At 45.0% G+C, this 21,078-nt stretch overlaps 1 protein-coding gene across 1 annotated transcript in view; it reads right to left on the bottom strand.

The window, feature by feature from the left end:
- Cpne4 (copine 4) overlaps nt 1-21,078 on the bottom strand; it is a 433,114-nt gene that overhangs the window by 133,139 nt on the left and 278,897 nt on the right. Inside the window, exon 3 of the mRNA XM_051140534.1 lies at nt 19,710-19,889. Coding sequence (XP_050996491.1) covers nt 19,710-19,889 — 180 coding nt within the window. The remainder of the gene's footprint in view (nt 1-19,709; nt 19,890-21,078) is intronic.

The raw sequence follows: 21,078 nt of genomic DNA, 5'->3' as shown, positions 1-21,078 counted from the left end.
ACTAGTGACTGAACTCAGGTCCCCATGTTTGTTTTGTTTTTGTTTGTTGTTTGTTTTGTTTGTTTGGGATTTTTTGTTTGTTTGTTTTTGAGACAGAGTTTCTCTGTACAGCCTTGGCTGCCCTGGGACTCACTTTGTAGACCAGGCTGGCCTTGAACTTACGGAGATCTGCCTGCCTCTGCCTCCCAAGTGCTGGGATTAAAGGTGTGCACCACCACTGCCCTGCATAGGTCCTCATGTTTGTGCAGGAAGCACGTTACCAACTGAGCTATCTCTCCACTCCTAGCTACTGTCACTGGTGTTTCCAGCTTTCTACCTTCTCATGCGTTTTCTACTGCAGTTTCTAGGACCACATCTACAGAGAAAGCAAAACAAGCATCCTGGCAATGTCCTGCAGCAGACAGAGAATCTGCCTGGAGCCTCTCCGCCTTTCCTCTTACAGCGCTAGACAATCTTCCTATAGCCACACTCGCATTTCTATGCTTGAAGGCTTTGGGTGGTCCTAATGCCTCCTGTCCACAGACACAGGAAACAGGAAGTGGGAGGAACTACACCTCCTGTCCACAGACACAGGAAACAGGAAGTGGGAGGAGCTAACACTTTGGGGAGCAGCTCACAAGCAAGATGGGTGGACTCTGCACAAACACCCCACTTCCTTTTCTGTGAACTGGAAAGTCAGAACACAGGGAGACAAATAAATTTGATGCATAATGTGATCAGACATTAAAGATGCACTTAAAGTGTGTTTTAAAACATGTAGGAGTTAAGAGAGGCACAACCCGCCTCCCCCATCTTTGGTCCTAGGGATTAAAGCTGAGGCTTCATCTCTGAGTTAGATCCTTCTGCCCCAGGTTTACTTATCTTGAGACAGGCTCCCAAGAAGTGGCCCAGGTTGTCCTTGAACCCACTTGGTAGCTCAGGTAGGTTTTGGGGCTTGAGAGTGTCTTGTCTCAGCCTCCTGAGTAGCTGGGATTTAGAAGAGGACACCCCTAGGCCAGGCTAGAAAGACACACTTCTGAAGCTGCTGGGGCCATGCAGGGGGAGAATGGCCGTGTGCCAGTGTTCTTACACAAATGAGGCACAGTCTTTAGTCTTTAGTCTTTAAGACAGCTGTTCTCAACCTGTGAGGTACAACCTCTCCAGGGGCTGAACTACCCTCTCACAGGGGTCACCTATGACCGTCTGCATATCAGATGTTTACATTACGGTTCATAGTAGTAGCCAAATTAAACTTACAAAGTAGCAATGAAAATAGTTTTATAGTTGGGGTCACCACAACAGAAGGAACTATACTCAAGGCTCCGTGCATTAGAAAGGTTGAGAACCACTGCTTGAAGTGGAACCCACCGAAGGAGCATCCTGGGAGAATGATTCAGAAGGATGGAGTGGGCGATGGTGCCAATGGGTGATCCATTGGTTTGGGCTTCCTGCCTTAAGCGTTCTATTAAGTAGGATTCTAATTATGTCAGTGTAATTACAGGCTTTTACCCTTTCTCTGCCTTCATTAGCAGGAGTTGGGGTGAAGGGAGAGTTTTCAGAGAGGGAGAAGGATTTAAGGTTTAAATCCTTCGGTGCACTAACATCTTACTTCTGCCTTGTTGCTTATGTCAGGCCTCATTACTGTCACAAATGACTCAGTTTAGTGACTAGTTAGAAGTCACTTGCTACCCCATCCCAGTCCTGCCTACCACACCATAGGCATTAGGGAAAGAAGAAAGGGTCGCTCACCTAGTTCAGGGCCCAGGTCAGAACATTCTATCAGGTGAAGGGCCTGCAACAACCTTCCAACTACCGTCTTGGTCAGGGTAAAGCTTGTCTGTGCCAAGGCTGGCACTCTATGGACTTGGCTTTTTTTTTTTTTTTTTTTTTTTTTTTTTTTTTAATGAAAGATGTCAACTCAGCTTTGAGGCAGACTGTGAGCCCTTATTGCTACTGTTAAAGGTCACATGACTATCTAAGAGTTGTGATAAATACAGCCTAGAGAGATGTGACGGTGTGGCAGCTGCTGCTACAACTGCCTTCTGTACAATGGGCTTAGTTCTTACGGCAGCCAATGAAGCACAGCTTTCTGTCCACACGCAGATGAGAACACTGAAATGTGGAGAGCCTGTGGTCGCAAAGGCTGATGATGCGACAAAGAACTACAGACTTGAAGGTTAGGGAAAAAGCAACTGCTCTCTTGGGGCCTGAGAGGGCAGAAGTCGAAAGCCAAGTGGTTGTTGGGAAATGTTTCCTCAGAGGGTCTGGGCCCATTCTGAATCTTGTCCCTTCAGCTTGTGGTGGCTGGTTCCTCTGCTTGCAGTGGATTCACTCCCCTTTTCCTCTAGACGGCCCTTTCCTCTGCTGGGTGTCTCTCACAAGGCACTTGTCAATGGATACGGTACTCACCTGGCTCACCCAGCATCTCTTCACCTTGAGATCCTTCACTTCAAACTCTAAAGGCTTTTGCTAATTGGGGCATGCTCACAGGACATGGGCTCAGTTGTTGAGGGCTATCATTTAGTCCGTGACAAAAGGTAACTGACTCAGATGTCCACAGCCAGGAAGTCTGGGATCTGAATCCAGATAATGGAGTTTCAGAGTCCACATTCATTAGACTGCTATGGCTTCCAGGGATGACAGAGGCACGACTACATGGTGTCAATACACAGTCTTCACCGTGGATCACACAGGAGGCTCTGGATGCCAGCCCAGGTGGTGTGGGGGCCTTATCTTAGCTCTATTCCTTGTGACTCAGTTTCCTGATCTGTGCGCTTGTGACAATATCATCTATTGTGTGGATTTCTTGTGTGCACAATGACCCTTAACAAGATTCCAGAACCAGGTAACAGGTGTGTAGAAAATGCTACTTCTTTCTTCCCTTCTGTCTAATCCAGGCAGTCCCCACTTAGAGAAAATTACAATCATCTATTAGCTCAGACTAGAGCCTGGAGGTAGAAGGGGGGTGAGTTGATAGAGGTATTGAGGTCGCTTCCATCAATTAAAGATTGACCAGGGCCTCAAGATCAGATGATAGTAGAGTTGAGAGGGGTTGAGGGAAGGCTTCTGGGTTTTATTTCTCCAGAATCTGGGGGGATAGAGGTGCCATTCAGTGCCTGGGTGCTCTAGAGGAAGGAAGGGTAGATGGAAGAGGCCCCAGAGAAAGCAAGGAGACAGTGAGCTTGGGTTGGTGCCGTTGAACCTGAGATGTCTGTGAGCCATCCCTGGGGTTTTTATTTTTATTGTTGGATAGCTGGGGAAGTGTCCTGGCCTGGAAGTCTCCAATGCATGAGTAATGAATGGAAAAAGAAGGTACAGATAGGGAGTGTATGAAAGGGAAATAAGGCCGGGCTAGGAGTGAGACAGCCGTCTAAGCTGAGTGCCCTTAGCAGTGTCACAATACCTCACTCTACCCTCAATCCTTGAACAAACCCATCAATGGGAAACCAACCAACCTCCAGGGCCATAGAGTGATTGAGGGATGGCATTCAACCTTCTGTGTTTTCCACACTCATCTGGGGCTGGAGTAGGGACTGTGTGGGAAAGAGGGCATCTAATTCAGGGCAGGGTCTGTCTTCTCATTCATGTGGTGCTAAAAACTTCAAAGAGAGACTCATCCAAAAACGAGATGCCAGAGCTGTTACCAGGGATGCAGTAGAGGGGACCGTTATGCACCAAGCAGGGATGTGTATAAGCTGCTGCAAAGTTTCTGTATGGGTCACCAGCAGTTAGTGTCAACGGTCTTAAAGTCTGTGCACCATTCCTGTTTACTCGTTCTAGAAGAAAAGCAGTATCTACGGGGCTGAAATGTCCATAGACCATGATGTTCATCCAAATGATGTTATTAGTGACAAAGTATTGGAAAGAACTTTAATGTCTATGACAGAGAACATGCTACATCAATTTTTCCATAATACCCTTAAAATAAATAAGCAAAAAAAGTACATTCACATTGGTATGTTCGCTATATATTTTTTATAAAAATGCAAGCAAGAAGGCCAGGGATGTGTCCCAGGTAGCAGAGGTCAAATCTAGCATGCAGAAAGCCCTGGATTCAATCCTTAGCACTACAAATCTAGCATGCAGAAAGCCCTGGGTTCAATCCTTAGCACCACAAAGGTCAGGGTCATCCTCAGAATCTAGAGTTCAAGGCCATCCAGGGACACATGAGTCTAAATAAAACAGAACAGAACAAGAAAAACGAAACAAAACACAGCAGTAAGAAGTGTAAGTAACCAAGTGTTTATTTAGAAAAAGAGCTGTGTGTACATGCATCATGGAAGAAAATCTGTAACACAGACCAAAATATCTGATCATTTCTTTCAGTAGTTTTTGAGCTGGTAATACCTAAAAATATAAAGCCATTTTCTACAAATTATGCAATTGAGGTATGGACAGTCTTTTTTTTTTTTTTTTTACTTAAATAGATGCTGTGTGGAAGATCTTGGGGGGGGGGTTGTAGAACAGGCCTAGGGTTCAGCCCTTGCAAACCTTACAGAGAGCTGAGGGAGGGGCTAGGGGACAGAAGATGCAAAAATTGTCACAGTTCACTGTCCCATAAATTGGTCAAGCTGAAAATGTAAAGGTCTCATCTCGTGGACCCACAGATGATGTAGGCTTTGTGGATGTTCTTTCTTGGGGAGTCAGCTGATCTCTAGAGCTTGTACTAAAAGTGCTGCCAAGAAGGGTGACAGTTGACTGCCAAGTGCAGAACTGCTCTGTTGTTGAGACACAGGCCTGCTTAAAGAATCAGAAAGCCCAGGCTAAAACCATGGCCCCTGCACTTGCATGTGGATACAGCAAGTGACTTCAAGGTTCATGCAGTCAGGATGTATTAAAAACAAAAATTATAAATTAAAAAATATATATGTAAAAAGGATTGGGCTGGAGAGATGGCTCAGCAGCTAAGAACACTTGTTGCTCTTTAGAGGGCTGGAGTTCAATTCCCAGCACCCACATGGAGATAATAGCTATCTGTAATTCCAGTTTCAGGAATCCAAAAGGCATGCACATGGTATGCACATGCATGCAAACAGAACACTCATACACATAAATTAAACTAAATAAATCTAAAGGTATTGACAAAGGGTTGTAGAAATTGCCTTCTATCTGGTGAGTGGTGTGGTGTAATGGGAGGTACGTCATGAAATCAGCTCGTCTTCCTTTTGAATTGGAGCTATACTTTCCCTGTGACTTTGGGTGAAAGAGTTGAGCTCCCAGGGCTGACTCTTTGTCTATCAATTAGCATCAATGATGCTCTCACTTAGCACAATACTTTGTGATACAATAAGGCTTCATGAAAATTTGTCTTTTTTTTTTTTTTCTACTTAACACTTATGAGGAAGCCAGTGGGAAGACCTGGGGACATTAAAGGGTTTTAATTTTTTTCTTATTAAGGATGTGAAACAAGAGGCCAGAGGTAGTAAAGCTTAGGAGAGGAGTAGCTTGAAATTCTGTGAATTCAAATGTTCAATGTTAACCTTTTGCTGTGCCAAATTGTAGGTTTGTGTTTCTTGCCCAAGTGATGATGATGATGATGGTGGTGGTGGTGGTGATGGTGATGATGATGGTGATGATGATGAGAGAGGAGGCGGATGTGGTAGAGGTAGCAGGGATGGTACTGATCATTATGTTGGTGCTGCTGCTGCTAATGGTAGCGATGGTGATGATGATGATGATGGTTAATAGTGGTGGTTGTAGTTATGATGGGGGTGACAGTATGATGGGGATGATAGTGATAATTATTGGTGATGTTGGTGATGGCAGTAATGGTGATGATAATGGTTGTGGCAGTGGTGGTGATGTGATGATTATGATGGCTAATGGTGGTGATAGTGTTGATGATGACAGTGATGGTACTAGTGATGATGATGATGATGACTGTGGTGGTAGCAATGATGATGTCATAAATACCAGCCAGACCTAAGATCGTATGTATGAAGTGACCACAAAAACATATTCTTCAAGTTGGGTCATTTTTGAAATTAAAGGAAATGTGATTGATTAATTAAAACAAGGTAGTATGTTTATGTTAAAATGTCCTGGGCACATGAAGCCACAGGCTACCTTTACATTATATGGCTCTTTCATGAGAGAGGGTACAGTCCACCTCCACAAAAGTGTTAGGGAGAAGCCAGGAACACCAGAATAAAGCAGGGGAGAGCCTGCTTTGTCGGTGGGGCTAAACACAGCCCTGATTTTGTCTGCTCAGTTCTCAGCTGTCTGATTCTACTGGGGCCCTGTCAGCAAGTGAACTGGAACAGCAGATTTCTTGCTTCAGATTTCAACAGAGGGAATAGGGGTTGGCAACATTTCTGTTCCTTTGTTCCTCTGACTAGTGTGGTCAAGAGCCCTGCCCTGAGCCTCCAGGTGGGCAGATGCTAAGGAAGCAGGAGTTGGAACTATAGTCAGCTTACTCTGGGCCTCTGGGAGCTTGGACTCAAGAGTGTGCACCTTGGATGACCTGTGCTAGTGCATAGAGAAGCCCCAGAGGCCCCATGTTCCATGCAGAACAGAGCTAATTAATTCATACCTGGTCTCATTTTGTCCTCGGATCTGAGTCTAAGACTCTTGGGAGTGACTTTGTAAACCAAGCTGGTAAATTTTCTCCCCCTAAACTTTATTGGATTAATTAAAAATACAAATATTATGTTTCTCAAATTCTGCTTGAATGGGCTCTGGCAGAATCTCACAGCCTCTTTGCAGATCCAGTGCGGATCTCATGGCGGCTCCTTACGTTATTGATTATTAGTGCCCTAGGTCCTCCCAGGTCTCTTCTCTACCCAAAAGTAATATTACAAAAACTAAGAATCAGATTAGCTGGGCCAATTCTGCTTCCCAAGGGCAGAGGTTTGGGGACCAAGGTTTTCCTTAAAAGCATGTTATGACGGTTTTCTTTAAAACCTCACAAATATCTCTCTCAAGGGGCTTTCCTACTGACTTCCTGGGCTGAATTTCCTCATATATTGTAAAAGTTTATCAATAGTTTAAAGTCTGTAGAGGCCTCACCCCTCTGTGTATGTGTAGTTGCATGTGTGTTTGTATCTACATGGATGTTCATGTATGTGAGGGGTTGGTTAAAAATCTTTATAATGTATGTTCCTTCCTCTTTTGCTTATTTACGAATGTTTATGATGATGCTTTTTAACTAACACTCATTGCTTCTTTGTATGTGTCAATGTGTGTGGTATATGGCTGTCTGGTTGCGCATGCGTGTGCGCACACTCACACGTGCATGTGAAAGCCAGAGGTTGATGTCAGGTGTCTTCTTCAGTTGCTCTCCATTGTTTGTTTTCAGACAGGGTATCTCACTGAACTTGGAGCTTGCTGCTGGTCTGGTCTGGCTAGCCAGGGAGCTTCGGAGTCCTGTCTATCCACCCCTCCCTCGTGCTGGGATTAAAGACACACACTGAGTAGCCTGGATTTTATGTTGAGCAGGGGACCCAAACTCCAGCACTTATGATTGTGTGGCAAACACTTTACTAACTCCTGAGCCCCTTTGTTGTATTGCTTTTTATTGTAAATATGCTATACATTCATTGTAGGAAATATAGGAAAACACAAGCAAGACATTACAAGCCCACAACCTAGAAGCCATCACTGTTGGTGCCAGGGCATGTACCCTCCCAAGCCTTTGTCTTTTGAAGACATGGGAAGCTTAACGATTATCACCATATTTTTCTCCCACTTTGGAACAAAAGACAAGAGACTGTTTAATAATCTTATGACTGTGCTTTGGTATTTAGAAAAGTTCATCATCAACACTAAATTTCATCTGTAGCTTGAAGAAGCAATCAGAAATGTTCACAAGGCTTAAGGTAATTGCAGTAAACTTTGTAAGGTTAAAATTTTAATTTTAATATATAAAACTTTATTTTGAGAGTGGCTTGGGAAAAACCTTATTTGCTAAGCTGTCTTTTTTGTTTGTTGAGGTTCAGCAAATTGGTGATTTGTTATATTAATAATTCTGTTCATGGGGCTACCGTGTCTTGTGACTCCACGTCGGGACAAGGACAGGGTATTCTTACCTGAGACTCGGGATGCTGATATTTGAGAAGAACATCAAGATAGCATTTTCTTAGGGAAGGCAAGTGGCAGGTGGTGGGCAAAGCAAGCTACGCATCAGAGAGACAGGGCCAGGCTGCACGGACAGCAGTTCTGAGCTATGTGGACTTGAGACTCTAAGGAAAGCTGGCTAGAAATGGAAAAACAGAAGCTGGGGAGATCTCAGGTATAGGTACCATGTAGCTCCTTTCATGGGTAAGCTGGTCTGGGAGCTGAGTGCCTTGGACTAGCCTGGCTTAAAGGGTTAATGCCAGAGCAAAATACCTGGACCAGTTTTTCAGCACTGAGGTGGAAGTCCCTGCAAATTCTCATTCATTCCCAGCTGTTTAACTGCCTCCTCCACATCAAATAAGGCTAAGACAGGTATCAAATAGTCAGAGAGATGTGAAACAGGGCCCATAAGCAAAAGCCCATTTAAATTGCCACTGAATATATATCTTTTTAATAGTGCCTTTGAAATTGAATGGGGGCAGAATGGCTTTCTCTGGGGGAAGGGGGGTGCTACGGTAGAACAGTGCCATCTGTTACTCAATGGCATCTAATACTTAGCAGCAGGGAGATGCTGAGTCACAGACAGGATGAAGGAGTGCATGTCGGGTGTGTGGTGGTGACTTGGGAGACCGTTTTTCAAATGAATGGGTTCAGAAAAAGAATACTTACTTTCTGAGGTGAAAGATAAGGCATGAGTGACAGCCATGAACTCTGAATGTGAGGAGGGAGTTTGGAAAGGAATCGACTGAAACCTTCTATAAAGATAGATGGAGTCTTGGATCCACATGTCACAGATATGCTAAGCAACTTGTCAAAAGTCACACGGGGACTTGGTGGCAGTCCCCCACATGTGCATGACTCCAATTGCGGACCCTCTAAAGGAGGTGCACAGCTCTAACAGGAGACGTCCTGTAGGGTCTGAATTTAAGGTTACTAGCCCGAAAGAGCTACTGATGAAAAGGGAAAGAGAGGATTTTATTGTCCTTGGAGGGGTGGGGGCTTGCTTACCCACAGGCACCCTGAATCCTGCCTGTCTGTGGGCAGTAGGGAGCAGCAGTGTTTCCAGGCTTCCACAGCTGGTCCAGGGGAGCTGAAACAATGATGCGTACCCATGACATCATTTCTCACTTATGCAGTTGCCACTGCAGTGATTCTGCAAAATCAGGGGAAGCTTTCCCTCTGAGAAACAAAGAGGAAATGAGTAGCTTGCTGTAATATGTAAATCTGATCTCCCCAGGCCATCAATTTTAAGGCACAAAGGCACAAGATATTATAGAACCAAATGCTGACCTTGGAATCTTGCTCTGGGCATCACAGCGAGTCTGGACAGCAGCTTTTGGTGCTCACAAATGGGCCCATTCTGACCCTAGACCAAAGTCCCAGATCGTGACAACTTGAGGTCTATTGGGCTTTTCAAGGGTCATTGAGCTAATATAATCTGGACACGTGTCTGTGTCAGGAAGAAAGCCCATTGTCTGGGAAATAGATACAGTTGACTTTATTTAGTGGAAATAAATGGTGGCAGCCAAGACGCCCATCAAGGGCTGAGGGCATAGATAGCTCAATTGGTAAAGTGCTTGCTTGGAAGCCCGAGGGCCCATGTTCACCCCATAGAATGCACATTCTTAAAAAGCCAGTGATGGGCCGGGGAGATGGCTCATGGCTGAAAAGCTAGCTGTGCAAGCATATGCCCGAGAGTTCAGATCATAAGAAACCCAGGTAAATATGGGGTGGGCGCGACACTCTACCCTATAGTTACAGTTTCAGAGGGCAGAGAGACTGGGGATTCCTTGAGCAAGGTGGCTAGGGAGACATATGGGCCATAGCCATGTGGGCGAGCTCCACGTTTGATTGAGAGACCCTGACTCAGTGAATAAGGTGCAAGAGTGACTAAGGATGTTTTATTACCATCGATCTCTGGGCCTGCATATGAAGCTGCTCATACCCCTCTACACACATGTGCACCTCCACACGTGATAAAGGAAAGAAGAGGAGGAGTGAGAAAGAATGAAAAGCCAGCATGTAGTTATAATCCAAACACTAGGGAAAGGAGACAGGGTGGATCCTTGGGGTTTATCACTGGCCAGGAAACCTAGCTTGCTTGATGAGTCCCAGGCCAGTCAGAAATGGTATCTCAAAAAACAAGGTATATAGCACACTAGGCATGACACCTGAGATTGTCCTCTGGCCTCTACAAGCACACACATATGCAAGCACTGCTTTCTCATAACATGCACCTGAACATTCATGGGCATGTGTCCCCGCCCCCCCCCCCCCACACCTCCATCAAGAACAGAACCCTTGAGCCACGTGCAGGCTATGTAGTAGAAATGCAAACTTTACAGTGAACTGTTTTTCTTGCTTCTTGGTCCTTAACTTGTTACGTCACTGTTTCATCACTAAAGCTATTGAGAAAAACTGACTCACTGGCATGCACAGGATTCTCGGATTATATCAGTGGAGAAGCTGGAAATACTTATCGTGAGCTCTCAAACTAGAGTCTTTGAATCAGACACTCTGGGATAGGGCCAGCAGTGTGCTTTTTCATAAGTTTCTGCATCGGGGGCTGGAGAGATAGGTCAGCAATTAACAGTACTGGCTGTTCCTGCAGAGGACTGGGGTTTGATTCCTAGCACCCACATGATGACCCACAGCCATCTCTACCCCTGGTTCCAGGGGATCTGATGCCCTCTTTGGGCCTTCAGAGGCACCAGGCAAGCATGTGGTACATAGATATATTGGAAGGCAGTGTGCTATCCTTCTATTATGAACAAGGGCCAAGGAACTTTGTAACACTGAGTCCAGTAACTCTCAAAGGCTCCCAGATAGAGTTCTCAGTTTTAACAGAAGAGAATTTTGTAGAATAAATACATTGAGGAGAAGAAGGGGGATTTAATGTAGGTGCTGCTGATCCATAGAGAAGAGAAAAATGCCTGTAACAAATCAGGCAATGAGTGTGTTCAACATGGCTGAGCACGGAAGGAATTCTGGTCTGGTGGGGATGCCTCTGGGCGCCGACTTTGTAAGATCCTGGCCTTAGGAGACTGGCAGTCATACCAACACTTTTCAAGAAGCCAAGCTGCAGCCTTTCCATTTTAAGATTCATTTGGTTTTAAATGATGGGCATGTGTGGATATCTGCACCTGGGTACAGGTACTTACGCATGACAACACAGGCTGTTGGATCCCCTGGAAATGGAGTTACAGGAGGCTGTGGGCTGCCTGACGCAGGTGCTGGAAATGCACTCAGGTTCTCTAAAAGAGCAGCGAGTGCTCTTACTCGCTGAGCCATCTCTCCAGCCCCTATATTATAACCTTAAGGCAGATGCTCTCCCCGAGGGGAGATAGCTAACATCATGTTTTTGCCAAGTGTGTTCAGGTTATCTATATTACGTCTGTATAAATCACAAAACAAATTTAACTGGCAAAAATGTTCCTGCAAAGACGACCAAGGTCAACTAATACCACTTTCTCAATTATGCTAGTTAGTGACAAGATAGCTACTAGAATAAATGGAAAAAAACATAAAAGCTCGTGCGACTCTAAGACAATGTACCTTCCTCTCTTGGTCTTACTTTCCCTCAACCTTTTAATGATAACAACAGTGGTGGAATCCCTCTCTCTCTCTCTCTCTCTCTCTCTCTCTCTCTCTCTCTCTCTCTCTCTCTCTCTCTCTCTCTCTCCTGGGACTAAGAGAGTAAATGAGGTACAGCGACTCCCTAGGCCAGCACCTTGGAGAATGCTGTGTTTGTTACTTACATCTTTGGTGAGTGGACATAAAGGGATGAGTGAAAGAGTTAATAAGGAATGAAAGAGTGAAAGGATATGCCAGAGGACAGGGCAGCCTGCTCTTCTAGGTGGTGGTGGGGGATCTCTCTTTCCTGATAAACCCTTGGTGGGGTGGAGCAGAAGATGAGCTTAGCTGTGTGTCTGGTTTGGGGAAGGATGGTCTCCAAGCTCACCCAGAAGGAAAGTACAGCTTTCTGATCACGCTGTCTCCTCCTCGTGACTCGCCCGCCTCTCCCATCTGCTGAGAATGTCCGCTTCTGCCTCGAGTCCTCTCTGAGGACATGAACGTTCCTTGTCTTCATTGGCACTTTTGCTCAATGTAAAGCCCTTGCTGTGCTTGCACCCAATGGCACAGTCTTCGCCAGCTCCTGACCTGCTGAGGGCTGCAGCTTTTCTTTCTCAAACCAAAAGTCTGGCAGAGCGGGCACGCTGCAAACTCAAAATCACCTCAAGCACCTGAGGAAGCCTGGGGGTGTGGGTAAGGTCCAAATTTCTTTGGATTTTCTGTTTGGTTTGGTAAATTCACTTCATCTCTGTTTGTGGGCCTTAGTTGTAGCAAGATACAGGTTGAAATACCTGCCCAGATTATTTCAACATTCTATTTTTTGTTTGTTTGTTTTGTTTTGTTTGTTTGTTTGTTTGTTTTGTTTTGTGTAGCCTTGGCTGTCCTAGAACTCTCTGTAGATCAGGCTGGCCTCAAACTTACACAGATAGAGACACCTGCATCGGCCTCTTGGGTGCCGAGATTAAAGATGTGTGCCACACTGCTTAGCTTCAACATTCTGTTTTAAAACTCTTTTTTCCACATGAATTATCCAAAAGGAACAAATGCTAGGGCATGCATTTCCATGAGCCAATGTATGCCTTGAATCTTTGGACTGAATGAGATCACAAACGAGGTGAAATTATACATTTAGTATTGGTGGCTGTCCATGACATGGGCACTCATTCTTTTTTTTTCTTAATCATTTATTAATTTATTCATATTACATCTCAATTGTTAGCCCATCCCTTGGATTGGCACTCGTTTTTTATAACTTTTCCTTTCCCCTGACAATGCTAATTCTTTCCATCTTTCCCTAGACCCTCTCCACGTGAATAATGGTGCTAACACAGCTTCCAACAACACCCCAACTGCTTCCTCTATGCCAGGGGCTCAGCCCAGCATGTTATATGCATTGTCTCACTTTAGTGTAGTTATCATATGTGAGCGTGGATGTTCATAGGTGGATGCTTGTGTGTGCAGGTGCATCTATAGGCGCTCATATTCTTGCACATGTATACATGAATGTGTGTGCATGCGCATGCATATGGATACGGACTCCAGAAGACAACCTTAAGTGTCATTCTCTCAAGTAGCTGTCCACTTTGATTTTTTGAGAAAGGGGCTCTCAGTTGCCTTCAACTCACCAATTAGGCTCTTCTGGCTGGCAAGTCTCCATTTCCCCAGTGCTAGAATTGCAAGTTCATGTCCCACACACAGGTTCCTTTCCCTGATTGGTTCTGAGGATCAAACTTGTGTCGTTGTGTTGTGCTTGCAGGAACTGAGCTATCTCCCCAGACCAATCCTCACAGTACTCCCAGGGGTCAGAACTATGGCTTCCTCCATTGGTAAACAAGGAAATGAGGCTTCACTAGTGGGAAGAATTTGTCTTTTGGCAAGCAAAGCGAGAACACGGAGCTGCAGTCTGTCTGAGACCATTAAGAAGCCACTAAGCAGTACAGTGCCTATACTTGATCCTTAGGAAGCCACACCTGGGACTCTGGCTGTGCTATTCCCAGGGTCCTTTGAAATCTAGCCATTGTTTTCTGCCTTAGCTACACAGGACAAAGAGCCTCCTTTTACCACCACAGATATCAAGAAGAAACATGGCGGTGGATTTTCTTTTTGCCTCCTCGCTCATACTAAAGAGAACAGCAATTGAGAAGAAAAAAAGAAAGAGAGAAAGAAAGAAAGAAAAGTTCCCCTTCGTGTCAGTGTTTGATTTTGTGGGCTATGAAGGCAAAAGGTATGCCTGTGCCCTCTCACAGCTCTCAGGACAAATGAACCTGTCTGGATAGCTACTGTATTTTTCGAGCTATGAGACGCACCCAGGTTTTAGAGTCACAAAATGAGAAAAACAGTAAAGACAACAATCACACCGTAAGGCGAACCTTAATTCCCCTCCACCCACCCCCACCCCCCGCCACTGCCTTTTGGGGGAGAAAAGTGCATCTTATGGTCTGAAATACGCAGTGCTACACATGCAGAGGACACCCAACAAAGAAAGGCTTTTGCCATTCTTTTTTTTTTTTTATTATCAATTTATTCTTGTTACATCTCAATGAATATCCCATCCCTTGTATCCTCCCATTCTTCCCTGCCTCCCATTTTCCCATTATTCCCCTCCCCTATGACTGTTCCTGAGGGGGATTACCTCTCCTGTATATGCTCATAGGGTATCAATTCGTTTTAAGGCATGAAGTTCACACTCTTGTGAAGGATGGTTTTAATACGTAGTGAGCTTTTAGCAATCCTTTGATTCATTCAAATATGGCATGCTCAGTAGATTTCCTCCCACAAGTGAAAGCATGCGTCATCCGCTTGTGACACTCCTGTGTCAGGAGCATTTCCTAAAGCTCCATCATCTCTCTCTACTCCAGACTCACGTGGGAGGTGGTCACTGGCAACTTCCTTGTTCTCTGCGCAAACATGCCGAGCTTAGTTACAGGTGGGTATCACACTGGATTCCCCGCCCCTTCCTTGTCTGCTTACCCTCAGGGACAGTTGAAGCTTAGTTACCTCAAAGACACACCCTTCCTCACAGGGTCTTCCAGGCTCACCAACCAAAGAAAGACTATCTCCTGGTATCGTCCTCCGGCTCTCCTTCACTGTGGTCTCCTTCACTTATTTGCTACTACACGAATCTCCCATGTGCTTTCTTTGCCCCCCCCCCCCACATCTCTCTGCTCCCACGCATCCTTCAGAGGCATGCCAAAGCGCTCTTTATAATACGCAGGCACGCAATCATGTCTTTCTCCTGGTTACCAAGGCCTCGCTGTGCCTACTCTAGACTCTTGCAGTTTTGGAGGAAAAAGAAAGCTCTCAAAGCCACGTGGCCTGGTTCCTCCTCTCGTGCCTTGCATCTTTATCCTCTTTCCATCCTCATTTGACCGTCCAGCTGTGTCCAGTCTCAGATCTCTCTTTCATTACCCTGACCCTCCATGCCACTGTGTCTTCGCATATTCTGGTCATTTTGTTTGGGAAGTTTTTGTGCTATTGAGTTCACATTTCAAGTTCAGAGTCATCTGCTCTGTGAGTTCTCTTTGATTCCCATTAGGCAGAGAAGTCTTTATCCTATGACTCCTGGAACATATTTCTATTGCAGTATTTAGCCATGGACTCTTTGATTATGTATCTACAGGTTGGTGTCACCCAGCTAATTATAAGCTTCTCAGGGACAGAGTCTCTGCCTCCTTCTGTCTTTGTATCTCTAGCACCAAGCATAATATTTGTCCTATCCAGGGAACCTGGTAAATGCTTCCTGAATGAATAAGTACATGAGTGAATGTTACAGAGCCTCCCCCAAACCAATCACCCTAGCCATAAAAAAGAATAAAAAATAAAAATGGGATACCAAGCAGTGCCAAGTACAGAAGAGTGGGGAAAGCCAATTTTATCAACTGCATGGCCAATAATGAGGTGATTATCAATGACAGAGTCCAGTGTGTCACGTGGAGGTGGCTTCAGGGGTAAAGGGTCAACCCTATGCTTCCATGGCTAGCTTTAGCTTTTGGTCCCCTGAGGGCTAGACATGCCCCCAGCCTTGCTGAAAGACTGCTACAGCATTCCAGGAATCCCAGGCAACAAGAAATAGCCTTTATTTGTGACTCTAGGCTAAGAGCTTTCAAATAACCCTCTCATTTTCACTAGTTAGTCCTGGCCACAGGCATTGCCCCAAGCCAAACTCTAGCGAGTGGAGGGGTGAGAGCTATGCTGAGCTTACTCAGGATTTTCTTCTGAGTTAGAGATGGAGCTCTTTTCTACATGGCCACATGGAAAAAAAAAAAAAAAAAAAAAAGGGACAACTCCAAAAAATGATCAAGGTATGACTTCTAAGCGAATAGGTGACTGGGTGTTGAATAGGCAAGCCATAAAAAGAAACAAAGAGCAAGCATTTCCATTTCCTGTTTCCATCACCAGGCCCATGAGATGAGTTCACGTTACTGACATCTGACCACCAGCCACTGATCTTTGTTTGAAGCATCTGCCAATCCTTAAAGCCTCCTTAGCTACCCAGGGAGCCAGCTAAGAATTCTGGGAGCCTGACGCCTCCAGACTAGGAACAGTCCTCCACCGATGACTGCAGAAAGCGGTTTCAGCCAAAGTATATAAAAGCCTGGTTTCCTTATCCCTAGGGGACATACTCTGATGTTTGCACTGAGCTGGCATCCACAATGTTCCTCATAACATTCAGCCCCTGTTATCCACTGCAGCTGCTGGCTTGACGACATACCCCTGTGGGCTGCTGGCTGGCTTGACCACACATACATCTGTGTAGCCTGCTATTCTTTCCCTGGGTCATTTCGTCAGGTCATTGTGGTGTCTCAACTCTTTTCAGTTCCTCTTTCAGAGGTAGTGTCTTGACAAAAATCAAACAAAAGTGCTGTCTACCACATGGCCAGCTCCTTCTTGAATCCAGAGGCATGCGTGTTGTCTTGTCATTGGTGGGACATGTGCTTTCTTCTTGCTATTACAGTATAAATGCTACTTTCCTTGGGAAGCCTTCACACAATCCTCCAACACACACACACACATACACACACACACACATACACACACACACACACACACACACACACAGACAGAGAGAGAGACAGAGAGACAGAGAGAGACAGAGAGACAGAAAGAGAGAGAGACAGAGAGAGACAGAGAGACAGAGAGAGAAAGAGAGAAAGAGAGAGACAGAAGGAGAGAGAGATAGAGTGAGAGAGAGAGCGAGACAGACACACACACACACACACACACACACACACACACAGAGAGAGAGAGAGAGAGAGAGAGAGAGAGAGAGAGAGAGAGAGAGAGAGAGCACTCCCAGGGCTCAGTCTTATGCTCTGCAATTTCTCATAATGGTTGTAATTTCCTGCTTAACTCTTTGACCCCCCTTTAAGCATAACTAGACTTAATCTGCTTGAAGGCAGTGGAGGGGGGATGCTATCTTCACTTGCTGGCATCAAGAATAATGGCTGGCACTAAACAGGCCACAGGCTTATTGGCCTTTGGAAAGATGAACCTTGTGAGGAACTAAATATAAGTTCAGGTCATTTTACAGGTGAAATTGTCAGAAGTTTGAATGAAAAAAAAGACATTTATCTGCATGAATTCTACATAGATCTACATTTATTTCCCATGATAAATACAGCTTTTATGAATACAAAGAAGCCCAGTGTCTGTGGGAGAATCTTGGCATGGTTCATTAACAGCTAGGAAAGATACCATCTTAAATCATCTTTTTTTTTTTTTTTTTTTTTTTTAGCATTTATTTTATATCATTTCCACCCCCCCCCCTCCTACTCTTCTGGTGTCTCCTCACTCCCTCTCAAATTTATGAATTCTTCTTTAGTTATTATTATCACATGCACACACATACACATACATGTGCGTGTGCATGTTAGTGTTTGTGTGTGCATAAATTCAACCTGCTGAGTCAACCTAAAGGTGACTATACATACAATGTTTAGAGTGGACCACTTGTTTTAACAACATATAAACAGGACTATGCTAAACCCATAAGTCGTGCATCTAACTTGTACCTAAAAGATCCTGTCCCCAGCAATACCTTACAGTTAGTATCATCAACTCTCTTGAGAGGTCAACAGAGTGATGCTATCAATGGAGGAGGGGATTCTGAGTCCTTAATTCCTCTCTCTATGCATCCAGCCTTTGGCTTTCTTTAAGGAAATAAGGTGTGTTCCTGTGAAGGTGAACATGATATTTCCATGGGGGACATTATGAGCTGCCTTTCTTCTCCTGCAAGAGAAATTTCTTCCATCAAGTGACATGCAGAAGGGCAAGTCAGTCCCTCTCTCTCTCTCTCTCTCTCTCTCTCTCTTTCTTTCTCTAGCTTGCTTCTAGGCAGGCCTTTCCTCACAGACCCTTTCTCCTGAGGCTTGAGTTGAGTGTAGGTTTGCTGGGGCATCAGGCTTCTATGATTTAGAGTCCCTGTTTGTGGAAGAAAAACAAAACAGAACAAAACCCACCTACAACTCTACAAATAACAGTGTACAGCATGACAGCCTTAGCAGGAGGCTCAGATGCAAAGGGCTCTCAAGTTTAATATTTACTGGTTAACTGAAAGTCCGTGTCTGGCCTGGCTCAGTGACAGCAGGCTCCTCCCACCCCAGGGTCCCACCACGTTCACCTGACATTCAGGACTTTACACTGCTTTCTTACTGGGAGAGTCACCTTCATTTCCCTGCTGTCCCGGAGCCATGCTTGTCCCTGAGCCATGTTTTTATTTTTGTTCTCCCACAAAGTTTGGTCCCACAGAATCTTGACTCTCTCTTATACGAAGGGCTCCCTTTCCGAATCCCACCACACCAGGGAAGGGGCCCACAATGCGACATAAACTTACACATCTGAGTAGGAACTTGGGTCACACTCTTTCTCTACATCACTCAGGCTCAGGAGAGGTTTTGCACTTTCATCTCACTGAGCTCTAAAGGGAACCCTGCACCCATGAACCAGGGCCATTATACAGGCCTGAGGCTTCAGGAAACCTGCTGCATGGAAGTCTAGAAAGCAGCCAACCCCCACCACGTGCGCTGGAGCCCTGAGGTTGCAAAATCAGACAACTTGACCTACGTTCTACTCTGCAGTTTCAGAAACAACAACAACAAAAACACTTCATACAGACAAACAGTTTCTGGGCTTGGAGAAGCTGGACCCTCCTCCTCCTTTCTTTCCACTAAAAAACAAACAAGAAACAACAACTGATTCTCAGACTCTGCACAGCTGGCTTGTTTTCCTGCGTCCTCCCATACCCAGCCCCAGGGTTTGAGGACACTAAAGTCACAGACCAATAAAAGTCAGCTCCCGTGGCATTTTGAGGTTGACCTGAATCTTTTCCATTTTCTCCCAGGGACTTGTTTCTTACAGACACTCAGCTATATTCTGGGTACAGCAGAAGGGGATGAAAGAAAGGAAAGGACAGTGAAAGCAAGATGATGGGCTGTGGGGCCAGCACTGGCTCTGCCACTTACAAGGGTGAGCCTTTAGCAGAGTGGGCCTCAGCCTTCCACATGGCTCCTCATGTTGTGGTGACTCCAACCTTAACACTACTTCCTTGCTACTTCGTAGCTGTTATTTTGTTACTGTTATGAGTTGTAATGCAAATATTTGATATACGATATGATACAATGTATGTGGAGGTTGTGACCCACAGGTTGAAGACCACTGCTGGGTCCCTTAAGCGCTCTTGAGTCTGATTTTTTTCCTAACCAACAGAACATAGGTCTCTGATGTTCATTTTACATTCCCACGAGGCTTAAAGTATCTATTTAACCACTCAGTGTTTACTCCCTTTATCATTTTATTTATTTCTTTTTCTTTTTCTTGTCTCCAGAGGCTTCGAATAAATTTGGATGAGGAGCGTTCTCTGCCTCAGAGTCTTACAGGATAACGCAGAAAGGGAGAAGATTAGCTGCAAATAAGTAACCTCACATATGTGTATGCTCGTCCTCAGACTGTAATTGATTTGACGGTACCTAGGAAATGTTGGAAAACGCCACAGTTTGAAGAAAATGCAAACTAAAGGAAGAGGAGAGCAAAGATCAGGTAAGGGAGAAAGGCTAAAAGGGAGGAAAGCCTCAAGGTGAGAAGGTCAAGGGTTATCGTCCATCTACCTGGCCAAGCGTGCACTCCATGCCACCCAGGAAGTCAGCCTCCTTCAGTCCATTGTGGTTGCTGCTGATGTCATGGACTTCGAACCGGAGACGCTGAACCTCTTCAAAGTAAAAGTCCACCGTAAACAGTTTTGAGTACACTGGGTTTATGCAGGTGCGAATCACCTCTGTCCTGTCCACCTGGAAAGAAAAAAGGGAAGCCCACGGGGATTAGGGATTTTATTATTAACCTTCAAGCAAATTAATCTTGCTGCACATCCCCTTGCTCCAAACTATAAATAGGCCCCTGAGAGTCACAAGGGCTAGCAAATTGACATTCTACAAGCCACTTCAGAGAATGAACTAAGCTTCGCTATAGACAATTTTACTGGGCATAGCAAACAGTCTGAAGTTCTGTACTCGGAGACTTCAATCATGGTATGGGCATTAATTAGGTGATAGAGAAAGATGAGCTCATCATTCGTGCAGGAGACTCTGTGAGAACATCTGGGTTCAGTAGGAAAACCATCTGTGATCAATTACTGATGTCTGCTAGGCACAGTGCTCATTTAAGCCAAGTCTACTCTAATAGGAGTTTCCAACTCAAGATTTCCAGGACAACAAAGAGGAAGGCTGAAAACTGTCTTTATTTATTTCCTCAGAAGAGGGGATGAGATGATACCTGTACCCAGGCTTTACAAATATATGGCTTGGGCTGAGCCCAGAGTGTTTCTCTCTAAATATCCTTACGGCTACTCCTGGAAGCTTGTAGCCTCCACACAATCTAATTTTCTGCAAGCCAAGACCTTGAGGGCTTCAGCTTCTAGCCTCCCTTTGCTAACTTAGGCCTAGTATGTTTTCAGTTTCTGACACTTACTGCTGAATAAGCTCACGCTTTCTAGTTCTTTCTGAACTCTGACTGGCTAGTTCAACTCAGCTGTTCTGGCTCAAACCTGTCAAAGCTGACTGATTCAAACTGGCTTCTCTCCCCTTCTCACTAAATTACTTTGCTTGGATAAACTGAATTCCATGAACTGAACTATGTGAACTCAATTGCATTTAACTGAACTGCATTAAACTGCATGGAACTATACTGTACTCCCAAACTCCATAATCTACTGTACTGTCTCCAGAAACACCCCTGCACTCTCACTCTCTCTCTCTCTCTCTCTCTCTCTCTCTCTCTCTCTCTCTCTCTCTCTCTCTCCCTCTCTCTCTGTCTCTGTCTGTCTGTCTGTCTGTCTGTCTTTCTGCCTCTGTCTCTCTCAAGTAGTTTCTCTTTCCTTTTTGTTCTCATGAGAGCTGGGTATATCCCTCAATTAGACACCATTGATTGGAATTAACTATGTGTACTAAGATCATGTCTGTATTCCATCTGGATCACATAGAA

This window comes from Acomys russatus, chromosome 32 (assembly GCF_903995435.1).
Source record: "Acomys russatus chromosome 32, mAcoRus1.1, whole genome shotgun sequence".
Lineage (NCBI taxonomy): Eukaryota > Metazoa > Chordata > Mammalia > Rodentia > Muridae > Acomys > Acomys russatus.
This window is presented reverse-complemented; position numbering and strand designations above follow the sequence as displayed.